This window comes from Podarcis raffonei, chromosome 7, assembly GCF_027172205.1.
Source record: "Podarcis raffonei isolate rPodRaf1 chromosome 7, rPodRaf1.pri, whole genome shotgun sequence".
Classification (NCBI taxonomy): domain Eukaryota; kingdom Metazoa; phylum Chordata; class Lepidosauria; order Squamata; family Lacertidae; genus Podarcis; species Podarcis raffonei.
Window position 1 is genome coordinate 89675164 of NC_070608.1, and position 20125 is coordinate 89695288.

Here is a 20125-nt window from a genome sequence, read left to right on the forward strand (position 1 = left end):
TATTTGGAGACTAAATCATTTAGGGCTTTAAATAAACAGTAGCATGAGCACCTTGAATTGGACCTGGAACTGAACTGGCAAACAATGCAGGTGTTTTGGGTTATATAAGTTCTAAAGATAACCCCAGCCAGTAATCTGACCTGTTGAAGTTTCCGAGTCATCTTCAAGGGTATCTTCACATAGAGCACATCATTGTAATAATGATGTCCTTGTTCCTTGCAGAGGCGTAGCAGAAATAACTTTCTATATAATATAGAAATGCTCTTCAGACTTGATGTATGGGGACTCTCTGCCCCAGTGGTGAGGAAAATATTATCTGTACCTCAGGAGTGGATAGAAAATATAGTCTCCACCTTTGGTCACCTGCATTGCTGCTGCATCTTGGGACAGGAAGAGGAACGATAGTGTTGAGGCCGCAGTTGGAAACACATGGACTCCCACCTGTCACAGTATGCAGCCGTGACTCAGGAACTGGAGGTCAGGTGACCAGGCTCCCCTCTCACCTTCTGCTAATATCTTTTCTGCTTAGGAGCATTTAATTTTGTTTCTACTTACTATGTTTCAAGACTGAGCCCAAACATTGAAAATATGCCAGGGCTGAAGCCTGGTGACCACTGGCAGAAATTAAACTCTGCTGAGAATACCCCAAGAGACTGGAGATGCTATAGTTTTCACTGCATATCTGACTTCCTCCAGTATAAGAACACTTTCCATTGGGATGCTTGTGATAGTCTCATCAGAAACTTCTATATACAAATTTATTGAATACACTATGCAGCAAAGAGCTCTCAACCAACACACACACACACACACACACACAGTGTGTGTGTGTGCAGGGGTATAGTTACAAGAGATAGGGGCTCTGGCTACTAGATGACCATTCTAGGATTTTTAGGAAGTCATTAGCTTGCATCAGGCGTCCTGTTGGCGAGACCCAGTTTTCTGAGTGCATGTTCTGGAGTCTGGGCAATAAGAGCAGTACAGAATTCCTATTGGTGTACCGACCATCCCGCTGCACCAAGGACACCCTGCTCAAGCTTTTTCAGATTGTGGCGGATGTTCTCCTGAAGACAACTAGCCTGGTTATAGAATCATAGAATCATAGAATCATAGAGTTGGAAGAGACCACAAGGGCCATCGAGTCCAACCCCCTGCCAAGCAGGAAACACCATCAGAGCACTCCTGACATATGGTTGTCAAGCCTCTGCTTAAAGACCTCCAAAGAAGGAGACTCCACCACACTCCTTGGCAGCAAATTCCACTGTCAAACAGCTCTTACTGTCAGGAAGTTCTTCCTAATGTTTAGGTGGAATCTTCTTTCTTGTAGTTTGGATCCATTGCTCTGTGTCCGCTTCTCTGGAGCAGCAGAAAACAACCTTTCTCCCTCCTCTATGTGACATCCTTTTATATATTTGAACATGGCTATCATATCACCCCTTAACCTCCTCTTCTCCAGGCTAAACATGCCCAGCTCCCTTAGCCGTTCCTCATAAGGCATCGTTTCCAGGCCTTTGACCATTTTGGTTGCCCTCCTCTGGACACGTTCCAGTTTGTCAGTGTCCTTCTTGAACTGTGGTGCCCAGAACTGGACACAGTACTCCAGGTGAGGTCTGACCAGAGCAGAATACAGTGGCACTATTACTTCCCTTGATCTAGATGCTATACTCCTATTGATGCAGCCCAGAATTGCATTGGCTTTTTTAGCTGCCGCGTCACACTGTTGGCTCATGTCAAGTTTGTGGTCCACCAAGACTCCTGGGTCCTTTTCACATGTAGTGCTCTCAAGCCAGGTGTCACCCGTCTTATATTTGTGCCTCTCATTTTTTTTGCCCAAGTGCAATACTTTACATTTCTCCCTGTTAAAATTCATCTTGTTTGTTTTGGGCTAGTTCTCTAATCTGTCAAGGTCGTTTTGAAGTGTGATCCTGTCCTCTGGGGTGTTAGCCACCCCTCCCAGTTTGGTGTCATCTGCAAATTTGATCAGGATGCCCTTGAGTCCATCATCCAAGTCGTTGATAAAGATGTTGAATAAGACCGGGCCCAAGACAGAACCCTGTGGCACCCCACTAGTCACTCTGGAGTTGTCTGGAGGGATTTTAACATCCATGCTGACACGACCTTACAAGGGGCCGCTCAGAACTTCGTGGAAAACATGGCCTCCAAGGGGCTGTCCCTGAATAAGTTTGGCCCAACTCATAGTCATGGATATGCCTTACACCTGGTGTTCACCTCTATGGAGATGGATGATCTGGCACTAAGTAAAAATGAAACAAAATAAGTGCCATAGTCGGATCACTTTCTAGTGTAAATGGACTTCTCCATGACCCTTCCCCTCTGCACGTAGGTGGGACTGATTCTGATGTTCCATCCCCAACACTTAATGGATCCAAATGGTTTCCAGAGAGTGGTAGGGGATGTTTTATTCCATGTTGATGGCCTTTCCGCTGATTCCCTGGTGCAGCGTTAACCAGGGCTATTGACTGTGGCTCTTAAGCACCCTCTCTGATTGCATAGAACCCGGATGGCACCGTGATTTCCCCCAGAGCTGAGGGCGATGAAACAATTGTTGAAATGGCTGGAGTATCATTGGCAGAAAAATCATTCTGAATAGGACTGAACACAGGTTAGAGCTCAACGTCAAGCCTAACAAGTGGTGATAGTGACAGCAGAGAGGACTTTATTCACCGCCTCTATTGCATCTGCAGAAAACAGCAGCAGGAGACTCTTTCAGGTGGTTTGTAATCTAACAGAACTACCTTTGCCATCAGGGCCTGGTGAAGACCCCAAGATCTCCTGCAATGATTTTGCATTTTTTTTGCAGATAGTCGCTCAGATTCAGAAAGAGGTGGACTGCACAGTGGGAGCAGGGCTAGGGTGGGAGAGTGCTTCCATACAGGGTGGGAGAGTGCTAGAGTCCTGTCTAGATAGGTTGCATGGGATCAATTCCAATCTGTTACTACTGAGGATGTAACAGGCTGCTTGGATGAGTGGAAACAACCACCTGTCTCCTTGATCCTTGCCCATCCTGGCTCATAAAAGTGAGCTGGGCAGAGCTGGGTGATGGGCTCTGTGGGGTGCTGAATGCTTCCGTCTGTAAGGGAGTCTTCCCAGACCCGCTTATCAAACTGCTTTTTTAAAAACCATCTTTGGACCTGGCCACTATGGCCAACTATCGCCCAGTCTCAAATTTTCCATTGTTGGGCAAGGTGATGGAGCAAGTGGTCCCTGAACAACTCCAGACATGCCTAGAGGATGCGGACCATTTGGATCCCTTCCAATCGGGATTCAGGCTCCATCATGGGACTGAAACTGCCTTGGCCATGCTGGTCAGTGATCTCTGGCAGGCTAGGAACACAGGTGAAAGAGTAGTAGACTTGTAATCTGGGGAACCAGGTTCGCGTCTCCGCTCCTCCACATGCAGCTGCTAGGTGACCTTGGGCTAGTCACACTTCTTTGAAGTCTCTCAGCCCCACTCACCTCACTCTGTGTTGTGGGGGAGGAAGGGAAAGGAGATTGTTAGCCGCTTTGAGACTCCTTAGGGTAGTGACAAAGTGCGATATCAAATCCAAACTCCTCCTCCTCCTCCTTTCAACAGCTTTTGATACCATTGACCATGGTATCTTTCTGGACCGTCTAGAGGAGCTGGGATCCAGGGGCCCTGTTATACAGTGGTTCTGCTCATTCCTCCTGGGACATGTCCAGAAAGTGGTGTTGGGGGATGAGTGTTCAGACCCCTGGGCTCTGACTTGTGGAGTGCCTCGGGGCTCTGTCCTCTCCGCCATGCTCTTCAACATCTATTTGAAGCCGCTAGGAGAGAACATCAGGGGATTTGGGCGGTGTGTTTACCAGTATGCAAATGCTACCCAGCTCTACTTTTCATTTAAATCAGAACCAGTGAAGGCAACGAATGTCCTGTGTGAGTGGCTAGAAGTGGCTGGAGGATGGATGGCGGCTAACAGATTGAGGTGGAATCCTGACAAGACAGAAGTACTGTTCTTGGGGGACAGGGGGTGGGCGAGTGTGGGGGCCTCCCTGGTCCTGAATGGGGTAACTGTGCCCTGAAAGGACAGGTGCGCAGCCTGGACTCACAGCTGTACATGGAGGTGCAGGTCAATTCTGTGTCCAGGGTAGCTGTCTATCTGCTATGCCAGCTGAGACCCTACTTGCCTGCACCCTGTCTCACCAGAGTGGTACATGCTCTGGTTATCTCCCGCTTTGATAACTGCAATGCGCTCTATGTCGGGCTACCTTTGAAGGTGACTCGGAATCTACAACTAATCCAGGATGCGGCAGCTGGACTGGTGACTGGAGGTGGCTGTCAGGACCATATAACACCGTCAGAAGGAGGGGGAAATAATGCTTTCTGCATTGAATTAAATAGATTGTTACTGTCAATACCTGCTTTGAATCATTGGGGGTGGGGATAGTTTACCTTTTACTTAGATCCAAAAATGGGCAGCAGGAAGTTTCTGATCCAAAGAACATATGGAGGCTGGTCCAGGGCAAATGGGGCACTGCTGCAGCAACATGAGTTTGCCCTCAGCCCCCCCCCCCCGCCCTGCTTGCCACCTTAATTACAAGTGCTGCCTGTCAGCTTCCTCCTCCTTAGACTCAGTGTTGCCTTTTGTAGAAGAGAGAGGAGGAGAGCAAGAAATGACTCTGGCTTCCCCTACCATTGGCCTCCCTGCTTTGCGCCCCACCAGTCCCCATGGGCCTGAGCCACCACTCTGTGCTGGAGCTTTCCCTGTTCTGCTGGGCCCCATGAGAAGCTGCTCCTAAGAGGGCCAAGAACTTCCAGGGTGGTGTGTGACATGACGGGAGAGACTACAGCCAGGGAGAGAATATCATTGAGAAGAGACCATTCTTGTCATGTGCCTCTTCATTGTCTGTGGCAGTGTGGATGCAAATCATTATGTTAGTGATCTAGGAAGTCTTTATGCATTGTATCAGTGACTTCCAGGGTTGGGAGGAACCCTCCCTTTACCTAGTGTACTAGATTTGCCTGTTAGAAATAAGCAGGATATAGCTATTATAATTCTGATTCTAATGGTCATTCTTAAGTTTCCATTCATTTTCAATAATGCTAAGTGGGTGGATGCAAGAAGCAAAACTGCTTTAATGGATCACTTATTTTTCTATTTACCCAAATGCAGCTTGTAGCTCTTCTAAAAACATGCTTGAAGGAATGTTATAGCTTTGAAATTGTTGTACATACATCAGGAAGCACAGAAACTGTAGCTCCAGCTAATTTGCTTTCTTTTTAATGTGATTTTTGCAAGCCTAAGAATTCAGGTCATACTAAGATCATGAAAGTTTTGTATTCCCAGTTATAGGAAATGAGTGAGACTCTCAGTAGTGGGACATGAGCATCTAATAGTAAGCCATAAATCCATTGTAATGGGCTTTATTTATGATTGCTGTAACTTCTCTGAATAATAAAGTTTTTCTCTCAAATATGTTTTCATGTAGTGAAAGCATATTTGGAAAATATTACGATTCTATTGGATTGATATACAGTGGTACCTCTGGTTATGTACTTAATTCATTCCGGACGTCCGTTCTTAACCTGAAACTGTTCTTAACCTGAAGCACCACTTTAGCTAATGGGGCCTCCTGCTGCCACCGCGCCACCGCAGCACGATTTCTGTTCTCATCCTGAAGCAAAGTTCTTAACCCGAGGTAATATCTCTGGGTTAGTGGAGTCTGTAACCTGAAGCATATGTAACCTGATGCGTATGTAACCCGAGGTACCACTGTAGTTTATTATGCAATTACTATCTAAAAGGCATACATAGGATGTTTATAATATATTGAAAACATGATTTCTTGAGGTCACATAGAGAGCATTATTTGTCTTGTGGCAAGTAAACGTAAATTTAAATTGCCTTCAAAAATAAAGGATTTATGCTAATAGGAGTGTTGTTGTAGTTAAAGAAGACTGTGGGTCCAATAATGGATAGTGACAAAAAGGATGTTAACCAAATTCCCACCTGTTCAAGGTGTAAAGCCCTAGAATACTCTATCTAGAACAATTGGAGCACTAAAATTTCCTCACTGGATGAAGGGGGCTTTCTTTTTGCTTTTCCCCCTCTGGTATCTCAATTCTGGTCCATGAGGATTAAAATGAGGAATTTTCTCCTTTCCAGAACTTTGGTTTCTTATTTCCTTTTTTCTTGAGCATCAGGAACAGCCACACATAGAGAAAGATACTTGGTGGTGTGCGTGTTAATTCCTTTGGGGAAGAGCAATCAGAGAAGAATCCCTTCCTTCCCTCTACGCTTGCCCCCCCCCCCAACATTCAAATATTTTCTCTGTTTGACTTGCTTGCACATTTGTTCATAACTGAGAGACACTTTGCTTATGCTATTTTGCACACAGGACTATGTGGTCCTTTTGTTGGAGACAGACATGGGGATGTGCCTGCTTTGGTTCAGCTAATTGGATTTGATGACCTTTGAGTCACAGCTCTGTGGGTGGAATTCAGTGTTGTGCTTTTCCTGTCATTCCATCTGCACAAGCATTCCTGCTTGCCAGAAGGAATGACACACACCCCACTTTCCCCATGCACAGTTCTGGGGTTTTTCCTGACCCCCCAGAGCCAATGTGAGGCACACATAGAGAGGAGAAGGGGGAAAGCCCTGTGGTGCAAGCAGAAGTCCTTGTGCAGGACTTCTGCTGACAAGGCTGTTTAAGTCAATCCTGCCCTATGATGCTTTATGCATGAATCTATTTAAGATACAGTAGCTCGCCTTTTTCTGACATGTCAAGTTACTTAGATTTGTAGCAGGTTGGCAATATAGTTCTCTGTGTTATGGTGCAAATGCTGGCTCTTTATGCTCATAATGTGTTATTCACTACTGCAGAACATTAAATTGTTAATGTTGATCTTGTCATAGTTACACATGCCCTGCTTACATCCAAATTTGACATCTGCAACTGCACTATGTGGGGCTTTCCCTTCAGTAAGCTTCAGTTGGTGTACAATGCAGCAGTGTGACTGATTTATGGGGGCTTGGGTGTTTGAGTTTGGTTCCAGCTCAATTCAATGTCCTGGTTCTTGTCTTCAGAGCACTAAACAACTTGGAACTCTCTCCTCTTAAACAAACCTGTACACATACTGCAGCTGACAGGTGAAGCAAGGGCAGCCCTACCAGGAGCCACACTGAGCCACATGGCTCAGGTGGTATATAGAGATGGATGAAGCATCATGTACTCAATCTGCTGTCCATGGGGTCACTTGCCACCATTGCTTCCATGGCAATGTCTTGTTGGCTGGCTGGCCACCCAACTGCTGTTGCTCCTCCTATGGCTGCTTGGATGCCAGCCAACCCACCACCCAACCTGCTCTCTGCCTCTGCACGCTGCTATGTTGCTAGCTATCAACCAGTCAGCAAGGCTTCTGCTGAACTCTGTTGACCTCTTGCCCTATCCTTTGCTCTTCCCCAGAGCAAGGCATTCTGGGTGTCGTGGCCCTAGCAAACACCTGCAGCACCTGCTGCCAGCTGGGAATTAAGTTTGAAGTTATTTTATATTTTAAAATAATTTTCCATCATCATTACAAAGCAATAGTGGTGAAGGTGCTCTTCAAGGCCACCTCACACACAGATGCAGCACTGTGACTGTTGGGCTACCACAATAAAAGAAGTACGCTGCTGGGAGGATGTCTTGCATCTCTGTGCTGAGGTCTAAGAATTTACTGGGCCCTGAGTCTGAAGAGAGACTCCCCAAATACCTCTTGGAGGTGGAAGGTCTCCCTCAGAGAAAGCAGAGACCATACTCTTGAGTGCCTCTGTGGTTCACAACTAGAACCCTGCCTCTTTAAATTCCTGAAACTTCACTTGTGTTGGGCTTTGGCAATCCCCAATCCTTTGGGGGTGTAAGAGTTCAAATAAGTTTTGAACCTTATCAGAACAACATCTGACTTCACTGGCAATGAGCTCTCCTGGGGCCTGCAGAAGCTAATACTGACCCAGATCATTCTACCTGGAAACTTGCCATCCATTTTCATTGCTGAAAATCGGCTGTTGAAGTTCACCCTCCTTTCTTAGCACCTTATGGCTTCTTTGGAATAAAACAACATAGACATATACAATTGTTTTCTTCACCTTGTTCTGAATGGTGAGAAATCCAGTACTTTGCTGGCTCTGATTCTTCTGAAAATGAGAAAACTGCAGTCTTATTTATTTATCTTATTTGTACACAGCTTAATGCAAATAGAATTTCTAAGCTGTTTACAAAGAATATAAAATGTTCATTAAAATTTACACTGTTTTGGAGAGTTATATGTATGAAGTAAATATTTTTTTAAATGCAACTCCAAAGCTACACCACTCATGCCTTTTTATGAGGGACTGGGTTGTGGTCAAATTCCAAAACTATTTCTTTGTTACTTACCCTAATTCAGCAGTGTTAACATAGCAGAATATCTTCAATACTACTTTTGATTTTATAGTAGGATTTGAAATGAATATTGCTTTGTAACATCTCTACAGTACTGCCAACAATGAATAAAATAGTCCCAGACAATTCTCATGCATGTCAGGACTGTCACAACAAAATAATTAGAAAACTTAATACTACTGAAAGGAATGACTGTTTTGACCATTCTCTAATTTTGAATATTTGTAAATGTATCAGGAATCAGTTTTCTGTAAAGAAGAAAACCAACCATAGGGAGTTCATATTGTATCTCCAGCTAAATGCTGATTACATTTAATCAACTTTTTGCTCATCCAAAAGGGTGCCCCTGTTTAATTAGGTAATAAATGGTAATTTTTTAAAAAGTATTTTTAATGCAAGTGCTTATAACAGCTTCATATGGTGGGTGTCATCTCGAAGAGGCATCCCCCCTCACACATACAACAGAATAAGTATTCTAATATTAATCTTGCTGTAATACAAACATTGCTGCCTTGAGCTCCTTTGGGAGGAAGGGCAGGATAGTAATTTTACAAGTAAAATAATAAATATATAACTTTTTGCTTCATAAATAGTCTTTTTGCTTCATAAATATGTTTTTAATTAATATGCACATTTAATTTCTAAATCAGCTAAACCAGGGGTGGCTGGTGCCTATTGGGAATGGTGCAGCAGAAGGCAAGGAGGCCAACAGCAGGTGGAGCCAAAGACAATGATAGCCTGAGCCAACTAATTCTGGTTTTGTCCCGATCTCCCTGCCGAGTTCTGCAAGGGCAACACAGAGACTAAGGAAGAGTAAGATGATAGCCAGGGCCACCCCCTGAGTCGCTTATAAGTAAAGAGGCAGGCATGTGTGGGTTGGTTGAAGACAAACTTAAGTTGATGGGGCAGTACCCCATTTGCTCTTATGGACCAGCCTCCACAGAAGTAAACCAGGCCATTGACTAAGCTTTCTTTAATCAGGAGTTAGCCCTAGTTTGTACACCATGTGCGCATAATGGAAACTTATGAACATGGCAATCCCTTTCTTTCAGTGGGCAAAAGAGAATTACATGCCTAACTTTTTGTTTTAAATTAAGTGGGATTAAGGACCACTTTACAAATTGTGAGGCAGCAAACCCAAGTTTACCACTAACAACTGCAGCTAACCAGGGCTCCTGAATAAGTTCCCTGTTCATTTCTCCTGTGCATCTAACCCATTCACACTTTATTTAGGACCTACACCCCAAAATACAGTATAATGCTAGAAAGCTTAACTTTGCTTGGAATGAGCCCTATACATATTTATTAGACAGGCCTTCAGTTTTTTTGGGTTTTCCTAGAGCAAGTCCCCAACTCTTTAAGTGAATATTCCCTGCCCATTGTGGATTTCATTATATTTGACCAAGGAAAAGAAACACGAGGAAATGGTAGATATGTAAGAAACACACATTTTTTTCCCTGGTTGATGAGAGAGAATGATGAGAGAGAATCCTCAGAGGTCTGATAGCTATGTTACTTCTTTTTCTCTCCCCTCCCCCAATTCCCCATATCCTTTTTGCAGGACTTTTAATTTTTATTTGAAAGTACCGTAACCAAACAAAAGATGAGAAATGGCTGGGTAAAGGAGCTTGCTAAAGGTACCCCCCCCCAAAAAAAAGGTTCTCAGACTAAAGGGTTTCAAAATCTGGGGGCATAATTAATGTCCAATTCTGTGTTAAGTGCTTGCTACTTTGTCGGATGTATTCTGTAGAGTCTTCACTAAATTATCCTAGCAACTGTTGCTAGGTAACATTGTTTACTTCATAGCATCAGAGCAACAAGAGGGTCACAGATCAGTTCAGTATTATTATCATCTGAGTTACACTAATAAGGTTTTTATTATATGTCTTAAATTATTTTTTTCTCTTTTCTGCCCTCCCAGGGAATGTTATTGTCTATGGGAATACAATTGACATTTACACTACTATAGCAGCTCTCTTATCATTAGGAATTAATGGCAGCCTCATACATCTTGTGCATCCTCCATTATGCTCAAATGTTACTTCTCTTAATAACAACGCAATAGAAAATGCTGTCCAGAGAGCCCTGTCCAGAGCTGGTGTGACTGTGTATCATGACAGTCTGCTGGCTCAGTGGAATGATGGCACCCACCCGGACCCAATTGAGTTTGCATCTTTCACTACTAATACAAAGCCATTCAGATTGCAGTGTTCTGTAAGTATATATGTCTTTGTTATGTAACATCCTTCCATTAAGCAGAGCCACTGAACTATTGAATTAAAAGGGTGCAACAATCCACAGGGACATCCTCCTGCACAATGAAATGAAAAAGAGCTGTGCAGGGGCATTTCCTTGTGGTGGATGAATTTTTAAAACACAAATCAACTTTTAAAATAAATTTTCATAACTTGTTTTTATTTTAATGTTCATTAAAAAAATGTCTAATAAATGCATGTAAACATTGCTGTTTTCTGAGAACTGAGCCCATGTCAGAATGATAATTAAAGGTATTGCTTTGCCAAATTGTCATGAAGTTCAAGTTTTGATGCAAATGTTGCTGGTAGTAAGGTAGGAAGATCCACCAAAAAACCAACCCTCTGCTGTTCCCTGTGCCTATTTTTTCACATCTAAAGCAGTCAATGTTTCTCCAAATTGCTGTTCCTTAAGCAGCCCCTGCCCTTGAAAGAGTCAGAAGCTAATCAGGAATCATGTAGTAAATACTAAATACTGATACCACGTGAAGCTATATGATTATGTCATGCTAGATGAAGCCTTTTTCATCGCCCTCACTCTGAAGGTGAAGGTGTGCATGGAAGGAGAAAATGCTTCCACATTCTGTTTGTGGTTTCAACGCCCTCCAAGCCTAGCCCTGTGCAATTATGTTTGACCAGCTGAGAAAAAGAATGTGGCTCTAGATGCACATTCAAAATCAACAGCCTGTTGAACATTAATACAATGTAGGTGAATGATATCACCACTTGGATGCCCATCTGGATACAGATGTTCTCCATCTGCATTTCATTATTTTCAGTGGACATACATTCAGATGATTATCAAAACGCACACATTATGGTCAAGCACATTTGACAGGTGATAAATGACTTAACTGAGGAATTAAATTAATGTATTCTCCCCCCATTAAAATAATATAATTGGTGTTTTGATTAATTATTTGGTTTAAATGTTGATTAGAGTCAACCGATGAATTAAATTAATACTTGGGGAGTGCTTAGGAAATTGTAACTATATACTATGTTTTTGGTTTTGCTTATGTTTGTTTATGCTAATAATGAAAGGAAGAAATAGATAAATTAATGGATTACTGTGTTTTGTACATAAGTCAGAAATTTATGGAGCAGTAAGATTACATCTTTCTCAGTTAAGGTGTCACCAAAAAGATACCCAAAGGGGAAAGAGTCCCAGGAAGAACAGTATGGGTTTCCTAATTTACAAAGCATTTCAGACAATAAACAGAGCAATTTAATTTAAGAAAATTACAGCACAAGGCTATCTGCCTTCCCTATTCCAATTTGCTATGGCAATCGAACCATTCACCATTGCAACAATGGAAGATTCACAAATACGAGGGATCAAGCTTAAAATGGGTCAGATTAGGATCTTCTTATATACAACTGATGCCACATTGTCTTTGGAAATCCCTAGGGAATCTTTAAATCATGGGTTCCAAATAACTGACAAGTATGGAGCTGTATCAGCATATAAAATACACAATCAGAAAGTGGAAATTGTTTCAGTTGGGGTCCCTTTCCTCAACATTATACGTTGGAAATTAGTAACCAACTGGTTATACACGTATGTATAAAATTAGGTAACAATATCAAAAAGAGAGGGAACTATTGTTCAAAAAAATAAAAGTGGATTTTTCTAGATAGGGAAAACTGAATTTGTCATGAATGCCTCAGATAAATGCTATCAAGACTGCGATCATAACAATGAATACACAGGAACTAAAAGTTTGGCAGAAAATTCTTGATAAATGTATATAGCAGGATAAATGTCTCACAAGAGTAACCAATAATACTAGCTGAATTTGATAAAAATACGGCTTGCACAAGATAGGGTAAAGATTCATATCAGTTGGACAACTTAATGCCCCATTTGAAACATTAAGGTGAACGTCTAAAAATGAGAGGGGAAATTTATTAAAACAAAGTTAAATTACACATTCATTATTGAAAAAATGGGTTAAGTACAAATGGGAAATTTTGTACTTTTATCTATATTAAGTCATCCTATCTGAGTCAATCAGCTGTTGGATTTTGTTAACTAGGAAAAACATGTGATATATAAATTTGGGTATCTAGTAAATAATGGACTGATGTTAATAAGACATGTAATTAGTCAAAAAAGCAAGAGAACAGATTTTCCCATGGTTCCAATATCTGCTGTCTAAATTTGTAGGTTCAACCTGTGTGGTAAGGTATGGTTCCTTGGGGGAAATTACATCAGATAATATGGCAAAAAGTATTTCGACCAAAAACTATAAATAGTTAATAGATTTAGGGAAAGGGACTCAGTAGTCAGAACAAGGTGGAAAAGAGATCTGAGGTTTAGTATTTCCGAGCAGAAATTGGTCAAGATTTGGAGCTCTGTGAGAGAGTCCTCACTCAGCTTATCAGTAAGAAAAGCTCAATATAAACAGCTTTTATGCTGGTACTTAATTTGAGCTAGGTTCAATAAAATCTACTCATAAATCATTTTAAATGCTGGAAGTGCTCAGCCAGAACTGTGCAATTATTACATATGTGGTGGAAATGTCGAGTCACCTATGATTTTTCGAGGAAAATTATACATATAATAATAATAGCAGTGACACAATTTACTTTGAGACTGCCACTTGTACTGATCTTATTGAATTAGATTAAGGAGAATATCACTGGAAATTTGATATCTTTAATCAAGAGAATCAACATGGCGAAAATATGTCAGACCATGTATGTCTTTAGATTATGGAGCATTTTGGCCAGATCCACCTCTACTGATAAATAAATGAATAAATCTATTCCAAGTTGTATCAAAAGTTTCAGTGTTTGTTGTTTCCAATTGCCCTAAACAGAACAAGTCTGTTTTTTCTGCTGGGCTATGCTCCACACCCTTTCATACCATGACAATGTCCAAGGAGACTTCCATTTTTTAGCAGCCTCAAGCCTACTAGCTATTATCAAGCAAATAATCAGATCCTTGGACAACAGAGCTTTATTTAAGCTAATAAGTGCTAATTGGATCCATCAATATTTCTCGCCCCATAATTTCTGATGTCTCCTCAAAGACACATAACTAAAATGCCCAATGCATATGAAAATATGTGCCTAAGTTGTTGCACCTTCTCTAACCTATGTGTGGACTTGATAACTTGATGTCCCTCAATGGGGCACAATAACCCCAGTGGATTGCCTTTATGGCAGGGATGGGGAACCTCCAGCCCAAGAGTCACATTTGGTCCGGCATGAGTCCCAGTTTGGCCCACAAGCCATTTTCTCCAAACCATAACTACCTGTCCTACACCTGACAGCATATGTGACGTCAGGTGTGAGGCAGGTAGAGATGCAACTGCATCAGCTGTGTGACAGAATTCCCCATGGGAATTGCACAGCTGATCCCTGCAGATTGCAGACTCAAAGTCGCTGCCCCTTAGCTGAAAGTGGGTGCCTTCACGCATGATGATTAGTGTAGCTGCATCTGAAGGGCATCATGTTGGCTCTGCCTGTTTTACAGAATGACTAATTACTGCCTTATTTTTAGGCATTCTTTAACTTTACTGAAAAAAGAGTGGATTATGAGACCTTCAAGGCAATTAATGATGCATGTCTAGTTTACGACGGGAGGCTTGTGATTGATACCAACTTCCATACTAATGATATCGCCATCAGAGCTGCAGGTTCTTTAACCAAGTTCTCCAATATATACTATGCCAATGAATGGACACACAGCAATTTCAGCTCAAAAGAGGTTGGCTTCCAGCTTGCTGCAACCATGCTAAATCTTTTTGATCCAACTCTGGAGCCAGTTTTTGAACCCCCAGAAGATTTGGATAGACTCATCCCTATATACAAGGGGTGCAAAGTTCAAGGTGGGCCAAGAACATTCCTTTTCATTGTCTAGCATTTCTATAATATTTTCATCTTGTGCAGCATGAAATGTGAAGTGGAGGCAATTAACATTTGTATAAGGCAGGGAAAGTCAACCTTTTTATACCTACCACCCACTAATGCATCTTTCTTGATGGTAACATTTACTTACCGCCCCCCAGTGTTCGACGGAAGGAGGATTCAGCTTGTGCCATAGAACCCCCTACCGCCCACCTAGAATCCTGAAACACCCACTAGTGGGCGGTAGGAACCAGGTTGACAACCCCTGGTATAAGGTGTATAAAGTATCAGTTTTAGAAAAATAGTGTTCCTATATTTTAATATCAGGAGGATTTTTTTCCCCAGGCAGAAATTTTTCACATGAACATCTGGCATAGATGTCAAGTGCAAATTCATATAAAGATATGAATCACTGAGCTGTGTAAGATTCCAGGGGTTCTAGGTGCTTACACATGGTTCAGATGAACCTATGAAACAACAGCAAGGTGCTACCTGTTATTGTTCCAATCACCATGGCATTGTTTTAGAAATAACAAAAAAAAATCTGTAACAAAGAGTTTTAAACGTGGAATTATCATATTTTATGATTAACAAATTAGCTGTCATATATGCTGGCAGCCATTATTGAGATCTTCACAACACCTCTCATTGCTTCTGACAGGTGGTGTTCTACCTGGAAAATATAATTATGTGCATATTTTTAAACCTGGAATTCCTTCTCGCTTGGATGTACAAGAATCACAACCTAATTATGTAAGTTCTAAAAATATGTGAGTCATGTAAAGCAGGCCTATGTGATCTGGTACTGCTGCAGCTTTCAGTTTTCTAGGAAATATGTGGCTGTATTGTAAGCCGCACATAACGATGCAATGATAGTGAAAACTTTACGAGGACTTCCGGGTTGGCGCCATCGTCTAATGGCGGATTCCCTCCGAGCTCCGGAGGGAATCGGCTCAACAGGGGCCGGGTTCTGCCGCGGCGGCGACGCGGGGACCCTTAGAAACCACAGGCGCTGAAGCCTGTGGACCTGGTGACTCGGCGGGCACCATTTGCGCCCCCCCGACCCGCAAAGGAGCCTTTTTAAAGGCTCTGGAACGGGGGACGGAGAGCGGCGTGGTGCTGTGAGTCGACTGCTTCCCCTGCTGAGTGAAGCCGCATGCCATGGACGGAGAGCGCTAACTTCTTCCTCTGAACATTTGGATTAAAAGTAACGACCCGTGAGTAACACGGTAATTGGACTTAAAAGGGAAATTTTCTTTGGGAATTAGGCACGATCGGGTAAGGTGCTAAGAGGAAGTCCGCCTACCCGCCTTGTAAACATCGTAAAGCAAGGATTTTATTACTAAGGTTGTGAGAATACCTTTCTTCTTTGTGGAGAAAAGCAATTAACTTTACGTTGGGGCAATTTAAGTGATTGTGCTGGAGGATAAGAGCTAACATTGAGAACGGAATTCACCCCTCCCCCAAGACCCGGGAGCGATCGGTGAGAGAGCCTGCGGAAGAGGCATAAAGACTTTGACAGCTGTCAAACTAGCTGTCTAAGTTGGAAGAAAAGGGAAACTTTGTTTTTGCTGACTTTGCTGGTTATATTCGCTACAATTTGGTAACAAATTGTTAAAATAAAGAAGAAAAGGCTAACTTGGCTTTTGGGTGGGAATTGGAAGACATTAAGAAACTAGAATCCCTCTAGAGGGGGTTCAGGACATTACAAAAATGGCTGTAGGTGGAAAAATACTGGCTGAACTGGAGAAGACCTTCTCTCTCCTGGGAAAACTGCAGGAACAGACGGATGTTTTGACTATAAACGTCACAATACTGAAGGGAACAGTAAATAAAGTTGCTGAGCCTGGAAGGGATATGATTCAAGTTCCTGCAGATGAACAGGGAAGCGTTGTTGTTGATCTAAAAATCCTTACAGCCAAACAAGAAAAGAAATTTGAGACATCTGAGAATCTGTTTAAAGAGGAACATGATGATCTGAAGGAAAAAGAAGGAGGAGCTATGATGTCGCAGATGATTAAGGAGAGCCAGAGGCCTGTTAAGATGGATACAAAGGAAAATAAGAACAGGATGATGAAAATTTGGTTTGAATTGAAGAATGGAAACTGGAGAGATCTCCTTATATGGAGATCTGAAGACATATGGAATACAAACTTGGCTAATGTGGAAATTGGAGCCTTTGGGACATTTGGACCTATGAGAAGTAAGAAACAAGATCTTGGCTCCATTGTTAAATATGGAGGTCTGGCTGGAAGAAATATGGACCTTATTGGAACAGAGCTTCTTCGAGATTCGGAATTTAAAATAAAGGACTATCAAAAAAACCGGCAGAGAGAAACTGAGAGAGAGTTGAGTGCCTCAGACGTGAGGTCACCAGGCTGATTGCAGATGGACTGATGGACTTTGGTTGGGGTTCGAATCCGGGAAAGGGGGTGGTGGGGATTTGGGAATCCAAAGGGTGTATAAATATATTTTGTTTGAATTAAGTTGGTTTTGCCACTAACATAAAAATGGGGATTTTGGGGAAGAGAATTGGGGCCGACCTTAGAAAAAGATTTTTAAGAATAAGTGTTGACGTATAAAGATTGAGGTTTTTAAGTTAAAATGGGTTAATTAAATTGATGGGGCGAATTTAGAAAAAGTTTTCTAAGAATAAGTATTGATATATAAAGATTGAGGTTTATAAGTTAAAATTGGTTAATTAAAATGAATTAGAGAAAATAAGGTAAAGTGTGGGGACAAGTATTTGCTGAGCTAAAAATTGGAATTGGAATACAAGAAGGGCAGGTGTGGGGAAGTCAAGGAAATTGGTTATGGAAAGTAAGCAATGTAAACTTTTTTAATTGTTCCTTTTTCTTCTTTTTTCTCTCTTTTCTGTCTTTCTTTTTTATTTATTTTTTTTGAAAATTTCAATAAATATATATTTTTAAAAAAAGATAGTGAAAACTTTACTACCTGAACTTCTCTGTGTGTTTAGGATAAGGTGACAACCTTACTCAGTGCCCTCCAGTGTTGTGGGTGTCCTGGTGTATGTCCTCTTCAGTAAAAACACAGGACACTAAGGGCAGTGGCAGTCCTACTCAGAGTAGATTCAGTGAAGTTGCCAGATATGGGTCTGCTCTGAGTAGGACTTAGCTGAATACCACCCTTAACATTTAACTACAGCTAATTTTGCATCGAATAGCAAGACAGACGGTGTTATGTGTATAACCCACAACTTCCTAGATATCCAAGAGTATTGATGATAAAACACCTCAGAGTTTGCTAATCCCTCTTTAGCAATATGCTGTCCAACTTTGTTTTCCTCTGTCTGCTGTCACAACTGTTTTCTTAATTTATCACAGGGGATGGCAATCACAACAGGAGATGCAATAAAGGGAAACTACTTCAGAATACATGTCAACCAGTACAGTATGATAGAAACAATTACCTGCTTTTCAAAGGATCCTGTTCCTGTCTCCAACTACATCTGTTTATTTGCACAGCACGAGCGTCTTCTTAATAATCTTTGTTCTCGCTGGAGGGAAGGACTGATCACAGATCTCTACAGGTGAGTTAATTTTAGTATATAAAGTCTGTCTTAATTCAGTTATTATTGGGGCACTTTTGGCAAAGCTCCTCCTCCTGGTTGTAGGCAGGAGCAGAAATAAGAACCCCTGTCTAGTTAGATGAACACAAGGTCCATGGAGAGCACTGCACAGATAAATCCCAGCTCCCCTGGTACTGCCGGACTAATTGATTTATCATTCATTTATTTAACAGTTACACCTCACTTTTCCTTCCAGGAACTTAATGTTTCAATGTGAGCCAATGGATGCTGAATGAATGTACAAGTGTCGCAGCAGTTTTAGCAATCTGGTTTGCATTGGGGGGGTGTTGTTTTTTTAATATTTACAGTGCTATTCCAATGAAGCTGGAGCTGACTTCAGCATGGTTTATGTTATATACTGAAGTTCTCACCCTGGGCCAGCAGGGGGATACTATAGATAGATTTCACTCAGGTCCACATATGCAAATAAGGAACTGAAAGTGACGTTCAGTGATTGGATAGTTACAGAAAGTGGTTACTGTTGCGTTCTAGTGGAGCTCTATATAAGCAGGCTGGCTGAACCCTTCAGTTCAGTTCTGTTCTGGCCTGTGAATAAACAAGAGCTGTTTGAAGAATTGTTGTGTCGTCTGATATGTTCACCCACAACTTAACAGTTTACCATGGAAATGTGGCATACACATAAAATGATGAAGCTGCTGGTGATAAAGGCATTGTCCTCTTCCCTGCCCCTGCTTTCCACTAATCCTCACAACAAGCCTGTGAAGTATATTACGCTGAGAGTTGGTGGCTGTCCAAAGCCACTCGGTGAGCTTCATGGCTGAGTGAGGAACTGAACCCAGGCCTCCCCATAGTAAGAATCTAGTCCATTTCTTTGATGATTTGTAGTATAGAGCAAAGACTATTAATATCTTAACCGATCTGCATTCAGTGCTGGTGATGGAAATTCCCAAGATCGGTATGCTTTGAGACCATGGGTGCTGTTCAATTAAGTTTTACTCAGAGTACACCTCTCAAAATCAATGAATACATCTAATTTACATCCATTAATATCAGGAAGCCTACTCTGAGTGAAACCTAGTTGACTACTACCTCATGCTACTTTTTCTAGAAAAAGAGGTGCCAGAACTCACCATAATGGCAATGGTGCCCACCTGAGAGGTGCTGGAACTGAGTTCTGGCAAGTTCCAGATGAAAAAAATGCCCTGCAACTAATGCAAGTAAAGGTAAAGGACCCCTGGACAGTTAAGTCCAGTCCAAGGGGTCTATGGGGTGTGGTGTTCATCTTGCCTCAGGCCAAGGGAGCCGGCGTTTGTCCACAGACAGCTTTCTGGGTCATGTGGCCAGCAGGACTAAACAGCTATTGGTGCATGGAGGACCGTGACAAGTGCTGGAGCACACAGAAACACTGTTTACCTTCCTGTCACAGTGGTACCTGTTTATGCAAGTATTCTGTGCTGGCTTGCCTGTTACCTGCAAGACAGCAGAGATGGTTGTAGCAAGCAACATAAGCCTCTTGAAATTTTTACATAATCCTGGTAGTATCATTAATATCACAATAGCGCAAGGAAATTTATCAAAATATCCAATTTACATAGGTATCTATTCAGCAGGGAGGTCACGACATCTTTCTTGCTTTTTTGGAAATAGGGTTGTGGATTATCTAATTGTATAGTTTTCTTGGGCAGGAAATACAAAAATATTATATTGGCTTATTTATTTAGTTTTGGCTTGTTTTATTTAATTTTTATTGTACCTTTCCCCATGGTTGGAGGAGATAACAAGTTTAGGAAAAAGATACAATAAAGTTAGTACTGTATACCACCCCTTCTGAACTTCCGGCTCCTTCTGAAGGGTTTTTTTTTTTTTTTAATTCCAGGAAGCATTTTAATTGAAATTTTATTTTATAGTTTTAGCTGATTTTTCTTTTTATATTGTGTCTTTAGAAGCTGCTTAGAGACTATTGTAGTTAAGTAGTATATAAATTGTTTTAATAAAGAAATAAAATTTGTCAGTAGTACTGTTAAGTTTCAAATGCATACTTTTTGTCTCTCTTTTTTTGTAAGGC

General features: G+C 41.7%; 1 protein-coding gene across 7 annotated transcripts in view; it reads left to right on the forward strand.

The window, feature by feature from the left end:
- Positions 1 to 20125, forward strand: part of CFAP61 (cilia and flagella associated protein 61) — a 123458-nt gene that overhangs the window by 89794 nt on the left and 13539 nt on the right. For 5 of the 7 annotated variants that reach the window (XM_053394887.1, XM_053394886.1, XM_053394883.1 and 2 more), the window contains 4 exons: positions 10322 to 10614; positions 14164 to 14491; positions 15172 to 15263; positions 17855 to 18060. In XM_053394887.1, coding sequence (XP_053250862.1) covers positions 10322 to 10614; positions 14164 to 14491; positions 15172 to 15263; positions 17855 to 18060 — 919 coding nt within the window. Of the gene's footprint in view, positions 1 to 10321; positions 10615 to 14163; positions 14492 to 15171; positions 15264 to 17854; positions 18061 to 20125 lie in introns of those variants that run through there. The other 2 variants (XM_053394888.1, XM_053394890.1) reach the window with 2 other exon arrangements.